We start from the raw sequence: 9,092 nt of genomic DNA on the forward strand, positions 1-9,092 counted from the left end.
TATGTTAGTGTTGTTTTTCTAGTATTTGAGGAACAAAATTGTGATGTTAGTGTCTGGATTGAAAGTTCAAAACACTGTAGTCCTGATTTGTGTGTGTGTGTGTGTGTGTGTGTGTGTGTGTGTGTGTGTGTGTGTGTGTGTGTGTGTGTGTGTGTGTGTGTGTGTGTGTCTGCCTCTGTGTACTGTACTATGTTGGTAATGACTCCCCATCGGACCATAGGGAAGACGTGAATCCAGCAGCAAAGAGATCAACAAATCAAACAAACATGTAGATTCTACCCTAAATTAAGTCAAAGTAAAAAGAAAAAAAGAAAATTATTTTAAAAGTCAACCACATCAAGTTCATTAAACACTGTTATGTATCTTTGCTACCACCCCCACATTCTCAGTCTACTTGAATCTGGTGTGATCCCATTCAGGCAATCCCAGGAGTGCCCCTACACCCCTCCAGAACCACATTGGGAAACATCAGAGGGGAAAAAAATGAAATAATAAACGGAACATAACACAGCAACCAATATCCCATCAAAGGAGCGGCTGAGGATATTAATATCGACACTGAATGGAAAATGAGGCACTTAGACATACAAATCGCGTTGGAACATTTGCATAAAAACAAGATTAGCATATGCACCGACAGGGAAGGAAAATGTTCCTCTCGTTGCTTGCTTTTTTTAGGGAGATACGTCAGTAAACACTGACTGACTCCTAACTCACCTCACATGGGGGCTAAAAATATACACAATGACATATAATTAATGGAAAACTCACGCAAACTCACACAGATGTACATAAAATGCAAATAGAACAACTAATTGCATTTAAAGCAAAATTAAACTTACATAACAACAACACATTATACATACAGTCTGTGCATGCAAAGATAACTTTAATTGAAACACATTCAAAGGAACGCACACAATATGTGGCACACCTGGAAATGAATGAACACATACTAAGGTTTAAGTCCACAAAAGCACTCAGAATGTGACACCACACGAGAAGGTCAAGACTTATTGGACTGCCTATACATTTTTAGTCACTGATGTGCACATATGTGCTTAGTAAATCAGGATCAGGGCTCCAGACTAACTTTTTCCTTGGTCGCACTGGTGCGCCTAACTTTTTTTATTTAGGTGCACCAGCACAAAATTTGGGTGCACCCAAATTTTTCCTCGCGTCGCCATTAACGCCACAATTTCAAGGTCACCTTTTTATCACGCTCCATATACATTCATATATATATAACATGTCAATTATTTTAAACAAGAATAAGTAGTTGGTACATTTTTTTTTTTTATTTGAAGCACAATTATACTGTACTCAAAGTCTTATAGCGGGTTCCCCCTTGCTGTCAAATGCCCTTCAGATGGCCAACACCTGTAATTTGGCCTTCTTCCCCTTTGGCCTTTGCTAAACCAGCTTGCCACACTTCCTAGCATCAAAATTCTCCAAACTGGGCCCCTCCACACTGATTCTTATCAGATCTTCCACTAGTCCAGGACTAAAAATCATATCTCTGTATTTTTCGGCTGAATGGCGATACACAATATATATCTCTATCTCTAATATATATATATATTTTACAGAGTGGGCTAAATTTTCAGTTTTAAGTCAAAGCCACTTTTCACAAGCTCTTTTATTAAAACAGATGTGATTAAAATAAAATGCAAAGACAGGGTTTCCTGCCCAATTTGAAAATGCAATTTGCAACACATGTAAATTATCTGAAATAAATAGCCTGGGATATATTTAAAAAAATATATCTCTGAGAAAGCTCCTTCACTTGTTTTCAACAACAATAACAGACCCGGATAGCCCAGTAGCTCATATAGGGAGAGAGGGGGAGTACGATGGACTGAAGCGTATGCTACTCACAGAGTACGGTCCAGCACGGGTCAAATGCGCTTTGGCGGGACAGTGGCGTTACATATGTCTTGTGTATGAAATGTCTGTATCGTCCCTGGCTGCGCTGCATTTTTATGAACTATGATAATGTGGCCATGGGTCACATCTCTCGCCCAGGTCCAGCAGGCTCCGTCTCACACGCTATTACTCAACGAACTGAAGTTAGTTCCATTCAATAACTTCTTCTGTGTTTTTCGCCGTGGCGGCCGCAATAACAGAGTGTTATCAGCGGAAACACTGGTACCAATACAGGTTTCCCTCTCATACTTAACAATATATAGCTGTGTTAATAACAATTACAATTGTAGACAAATGTCAGCAGTTTGGACCGGCGGCGCTGTGTCTGTCTGCATGTCGCAGGTGGGCCGTGTGTGAGTGATTGGGGGCGGGGCTGCGCGGAGAGTAAGAGGAGCGATCCAAACACAGGCACGGCTTTACAGAAGAAATGGGTCACGTAACGCAACATCAAACCATATCGATATAAACGACATTGCTTCGTTAGTGGAGAGGCAGCGGATGCGAGGACGTTAGGTGCACCGGTGCGACCTAGGAAAAATCTTAGTCGCACCCTTACAAATTTTGGTCGCACTCTAGAGCCCTGAGGATGATCCTATTCAACCCTGTGGATGCTGCGTCCTATAAAAAGTTCCTCATCCACTAACTCTTAAGCAGCTAGGGGAAAGGGCTTGTCCATTGATGGGGTTCTATAACCTTAGCGGCTAAAGCCCAATGACTACACCCCATGGTGTGACACTGACATTTAGACAGTAGTGGCCCCACTTTTGCTTTAAGTTATCTGTCCCCAGAGAAGTTATCACTCCTGACTTTTCATTTAATAGCCTGTCAACAAACGCATCACTGTCATTATTAGAATGTGCATGGAGGACATAGGTGTGATTTTCCTGTGATGCACTCTCTTAGGTATCACTGGGATCAGAGAGGTCAGCCTAGAGACTACCCCACTGTCTGCCAACCAGAATGGAGGGCTTTCTTCCTCTTTGGCAGGCAGGGACAAGCCAGACTTGTTGGTTTTTTAATCTGTTCCTAAGACAGGCCCACGGTCAGTCACCAATTGCTGCCATAGTCAGGGAGCCAGGATATCAGTGGCCAATCCCTTTGTCATATTCTGGTTCAGAAAGTTGGTGGAGTACACAATGTGACATCATATCTGGCTAAGACTTGATATTCTTGATTCTACTGAGTAGCCAAATAGTCGTTTCTGTTACAGTGGAGCACTACAAAGATCCATTGTGTCCTTTTTGTCTGGATAGTGATCGGGCTAAACATGTCGACTCGACTGTAGCTCGTTTTGGCTTGGTTCATGTAGGTAAGAAACCCAGTGAAGTTGTTCATCTACTTTGCAAAGCCCCATCCCAGATGCAATTCCATAAGTGACAATGTCTTTCCTGATGCAAACTTTGACAGGACAAATGTCCAAGGCAATATTTTCCACAATCTCCATGTTGTTGGTCCGTAGGAACATTCCTTCCTCCTGTCCTGCTAAAAAAACCATACAAGTGCACAGGCAACGCATTGTGAAGCTAGCAGATAACTTGACCGTCGGCATTCTGGTGAAGACTGTAATACCAGAGCCTTGACCTTAAAAGAATACTGCATTAATGTTAGGGATGAGCGAGTACAGCATTATCTGTATCTGTATCTGTTAACCATATGAATTATCTGTATCTGTATCTGTATCTGTACTCGGACTGGGCGTGGCCTAACCCGGAAGTGGGCGGGATTTAACCCGGAAATGGGTCGGTTTGTCTTGAAATGTTATTTTAAGCATGCAATTGAAAAGATGGGTTGATCAGAAATTGTTATATTTATTGCTGATTAGAAAACTATTTACATGACAGCATCAGCATTGAGCTTCAGATCAATGGTTTTGATCACGATAACAAACAAACTATATACAGAACAAGAACAATGAATACAACACATGCGGTTGCAATTATGAAGTAAAATGTAATGAACAAGAGTTTGCATACTCAACATAACTTTCTTTTTTTAACTTTTAATTTTTTTATGATCAGTGTGATTTTCTTTTTTTTTTTGGTTCTTTTTTATTTTTTTTATTTCCACACCAGGTATGTGTGTGTGTGTGTGTGTGTGTGTGTGTGTGTGTGTGTGTGTGTGTGTGTGTGTGTGTGTGTGTGTGTGTGTGTGTGTGTGTGAGTGAGTAACAGAGAGAGAGAGAGAGAGAGAAAGAGAGAGAGGGGGCAGGGGGGGACTGTGTTCTACGGATCAAATAGTCCGACGCTGTTTTTCTGATCTGTTTAGAGCCAGCTGACAGTTTAAAAAAGAAAAAAAATCTCCGACAGGCAGAGACGCAACGCGATCGCATTCTACCAAGCACCACGTCTGAACAAACCCCACGTTTACCAGAACTCTACTGGTTAATAAGAAAGTACTACAAACCGAAGTAAAAAACAAACCTGAAGCTGAAGAAACCCTAAACGTTAACGGAAAAGACCGGCGAACCTGAGTGACTGAGGGAGAGACAGAGAGAGTTATTCTGTGTGAGTGAGCAGAGCGGGACACAGCAACACAATAAATCTGTATGTGTGTAGGGGAGGGGCGCTGTGACAACTAGCCTATCACAGAACGCAGACACAGTCAACTACCCAATCAAGATTTTTATTCAATCCGAGCACAGATATTGACTCGTATAATACTCGTACTCGGCAAAAGTGCTTTATCCGTACCGGATACTCGTTTCAGCCGAGTATCCGGCTCAACTCTAATTAATGTAATGTTGCACTCCTATAACAATGTCGGACTCACAATGGAAAGTTATAAAAAAGATAAAACAAAAAAAAAATGATGGAGCAGAACCAGAGATATTGTCTTTTATATTCCATGCATTTTTCTTTCTACCCATAGGGCAACTAAAGTGGGTGTGTTTTCAGGTGTGTTGTGCTAGTAGTGGCTAATGTAGCCTCGAGTAGCTAGCTCCAAGCAGAAATAAGAAGCAGGATACAGAGGTCCCAACACCTCCAACTAACACTGCCTCATGTGCCGCCACTTGAGTCAATTTATCAGACTTCACACAGAATAACACAACATTTTCACATATACAGTAGTCGTATGCAAGTTCCCCTGTAAGAGGTCCCTCCACACACTCCCAAACTTCCTCAAGTATGGGTATAAAACTGAAAAATGACTTTAATACCTTCTGCAGGTGAAAGATCGCTAATATGGCAGGAGGTTCACTACACCATTAGATGATGCTTCAACTGTGGTTTTACTGAGCAACCCCTATTTTTGTCATCCTCTGGTTGGGAACTGAGCATAAGTAGTGAATTAGAGAAGAGACAGAGGCTAGGCAGGAGGGAACCAGTGCCATATGGGATTTCACTTCAATTGCAATCAGAACAACCAATCCCACCAACCCAGAGCAGGACAGGCAGTACTTCACAATTTCATCAAGTAGAGACCTACATTTGCAATCAAACCAGCAGAACTCTATTCAGGATGAGCAGTACACAAGTTCCCTCAGTGACTTCATCTGGCTTGATTGTGTTGTGTTGTGTGTTGGTGAGGAACAAATGGATGAGGTGCCCTTCATTTTGCTTGTGCCTTTTTGTAGCAAGCAGATAGGGTTGACTACACTCACCCTGATTGGCAGAGCATGCATATGAAAATGTTATTTGATTGGTTAAATATATTTTGGAGCTGCCATTGCATTCTTTCTTTAAAATGAATTCCTCTGAAGTCAATAGAAGTGTATCTGTCTGTATCTGTAATTATCACCAACACAAATTCAATTTACATTCAACAATTCCAATGTTTGTATATCTTAGTTTTCATTGTAAATTAAAACATAATTACAAGTTTATCTGCTTATTACGCTCTGTTAGAGGATTTTATTTTATTTACTATACTACACTATCTGTGTAGACATAAGTAGACATTGATATAGATAAGGGAAATTAGAACAATGCTAAACAAGGAGAGCTAAAGATAGAGAATACATGAAGTATGACCTCCTGAGCTCTGGCAGGTCTAATTGGCTTTCTGACATCGAGCTTAGGTCTCACGTCTCTCTCCCTCTCCCTCAGCTGGCCAGTAGTGTGAATTGAAATGACAAAATTACATTCTCATTCTGTAGCTTATTTCCTGCTGCACCATGGTTTTTGGCTGAGCAGATCCCATGTGGGGTGTGTGATTGCGTGTGTGTGCATACCGCCTACCTTCCTCAAAAGTGATAGAGTTTCACACTGTCATTATTTTCTTCAGTTTTACAGCTTTCGTAACACATTGTAAATAGACAAGTAGATGCTGTATTGGTGAGTGAGGTGCTAAGCAGAGAGCTTATGGTCTAAAGCTGTATTTAGTCAATTTTAACATGTACAAACAAAACAAAACAAAACAAAACCAAGGCCTACAGCATATTCACAAATGTATTTGGTCATCATTTTTGCAACACGGCTAAACCTATTTCATTTATTATCTCAACTTTGAATCCCTACTTGGGGTCACAAAGGCCAGGAGCATATCCCAGCATGCCATGTGGATAGGAAGGCACCCTGGAGAAGTTACCAGTCTATCACAGATTTGGGAAAAAAAGCATCCAAAGTCATACCATTTTCTGTCCCCCTTGCTTGTCTGTTATGCAAATCACATCACATAAACTCCACATAGATAAAGATTAAACCCTCATCATTCTTGCTGTAAGAAAACAGTAAGTGCCACTGAATTGATGTCAAAAGGCAGCCAATAGAGAATTCGGTAAACATACCTGAGCCTGTGATCCCAGGTTCACCTGGACAGGATGCAGTGTTGTTGCACATTCGCGTTTCCCGCAGGGCTCCGCTGCACAGTGTCCCATAGGGAGAAGAAACGCATGAACGCGTCCTCACTTGCCAGCCTTGCCCACATGTGAGAGAACACACACTCCACTGTGACCACTCTTCTGCCGCAGGGTCACCTAAAGAGCAAGACGGAGGTGAACAGAGACAGGGTAATTCTCAAGGATTCCAGTTTCATGATGCTAATGTTTCTACGAGTCAGACGGAACACAAAAGTTCAAGAGGAAGGGCGTTATTCGTTGTAGCATGATCATGAGGTTTCTGGCCCCGGAGCTCAGAGCAAATTTAACCAACTGTAGGCTTTAAAACATCCTTTTAAACAATGGTTGATGTGACAGGTGACACAACACATCCATGTTGTGTTTCTCGACGTTCACGTTAATGTGCCTGTTGTCTCATAATAATAAAGATATTCAACTGTTTATATGGTGTAATTGCAATAAATATATTGCTGTATATTGCTCAGAAGACTCATATAGTAAAAAGCCGCAACAACGAGTTACAGGAACTTTTAGTGGAGATGACGAGAATTCATAGGTACATTTTCACTTCCAATTTTCCCAGAACCGAAGGGATCAAACACGTCTGTTTGCGCTATTGATTCCTTTCTTTGCTTTTTATTTACTGAAATAAAATGAAAATTCCCTTGGATGACTGTGACACCAATGCAATATTACTACAATAAAAAAACAACAACACAAAAACAAAATTGTAATCCATATAAATATCAAGAGAAAAGCCTGGGACTAGTCAAGACTATAGAGACAAATGATGAGAGGGCTTCGTGGTTACAATAACCAAAGAGACTTTCTGTACTTACAGGAGCAAAATCGTTTTCTTTTTCCCCCTGGATAGAAGTTAAGGGAGCCCAAGATCAAGATCATCATTTGCAGGGTATACAGTAAGAGAGCTTTGCTTATATTGTTCAATGGTAGGGTTTCACAGTGTATAATTTTGACATGGCTTGGCTTGTGATGCTTATCAATACCCAATGTATGATATCCCTGCATACTATATAGGTATGGATAATTTGCATACGTCATTAATTGATTTAAGCTCCTTAATGTGAAAAAACCTTGATTGAATATTCATAAGGATAATGATCTTGTTAGAGATTCAACAATATTAATATGCATGGAAGTAGGGTAACACGTATGATCCCAAAGCTAAAGGGGCTTTAAGCCAAAAAGGATGGCTTTACTGTAGATGGTAACATTGTGGCATAGATTGGATGTTCACACATCTTTGTGGGTGATTTTGAGTTCTCCAGGCAGCTGTGGAGAGAGTCCCATTGTTCCCTCCGAGTCACACCCTTGAAAGCGAAAAACCAAGTGTTAAGTCATCCCGCGTCTCTCTTTCTAAATTGTTTATGAGCGCCGTGTCCTTTGATGGAGGCGTCTTCACATGGCAAAGAAGGAAATCAAATTAATTGCATGTCCGTTAATCGCATTACATCTTCATTAACATGCCGTGAGTCAGGGCTTAAGCTCATCACACATGCCTGGAGGAGTGGAAGAATGGGGAGCGAAGGCGGGGTAGTGGAGAAGGACAAGCCAGGGGTTTCCCTCACGGTAGGGACTCCCTCCTCCACACAGTGGTAGCTGATTACAGTACTGATGTAGTTGTGGAATATGAAAGTGTGTGTGTGTGTGTGTGTGTGTGTGTGTGTGTGTGTGTGTGTGCGCAAATTAGTATATGACCTATTCTAGTGTTGTTGAAGCAGCCACCATGTAATGTCATGTATGTATAAGGCAGACTCCCCTGCATATATACATGTGACATCCTTATTATGTATCATGTCATGAATAATTCCATTTTTCTTTTCTAATCCTATTAATTATGTAAGATGTTAAAAGTCATACACACACTCATACTGTACATACTCACACATGTGAATGGTGGAGCATGTGCTAGCTGCCCTGGAGTTTGGCCATGCTTCAGAAGGTAAATGTATGATCATTATTCATAAGGATCTCTTTAATTTTAGTTACAAATACAGCCTGGTAAATGCCAAGTTGGCTACGTTTGTTTCAGGCTGCGAACTCCTGCACACATCACATTACTCACCAGTTTGTGCCTGAAACACACCTGGCTGGTCAGCTGATCGAGGTCTCTGGGTCTTCACCTTCAGATCGTCATCATCATATGGGTCTGAAATAGACAGAGATTTCATTTTAATTTCTCTATTATTTTTTTTTTCTCATACGTACTGAATTGCACAGTTCAATATATGAAATTCAGTGAGAGGCTAAATGTGTAAGATTATAAATACTGGTGTAGATGTCTAGGTTGTTTACTACATGCATTTGTGCCATGGCATACAGAAAGTTGGTTTTAAAGCTGTAGTAAATAAGTGCTCATCAGCGTTCA

General features: G+C 41.0%; 1 protein-coding gene across 1 annotated transcript in view; it reads right to left on the reverse strand.

The window, feature by feature from the left end:
- The window catches only part of adgrb2 (adhesion G protein-coupled receptor B2), a 118,112-nt gene extending 109,243 nt beyond the window's left edge, over positions 1-8,869 (reverse strand). Inside the window, exons 1-2 of the mRNA XM_035992847.1 lie at positions 8,790-8,869; positions 6,653-6,841 (exon numbers count right to left, since the gene is read on the reverse strand). Of these exons, the coding sequence (XP_035848740.1) occupies positions 6,653-6,704 (52 nt within the window). The 5' untranslated portion in view covers positions 6,705-6,841; positions 8,790-8,869. The remainder of the gene's footprint in view (positions 1-6,652; positions 6,842-8,789) is intronic.
- Between the last annotated feature and the right edge of the window lie 223 nt (positions 8,870-9,092).

The sequence above is a fragment of the Sander lucioperca genome, chromosome 16, assembly GCF_008315115.2.
Source record: "Sander lucioperca isolate FBNREF2018 chromosome 16, SLUC_FBN_1.2, whole genome shotgun sequence".
Lineage (NCBI taxonomy): Eukaryota > Metazoa > Chordata > Actinopteri > Perciformes > Percidae > Sander > Sander lucioperca.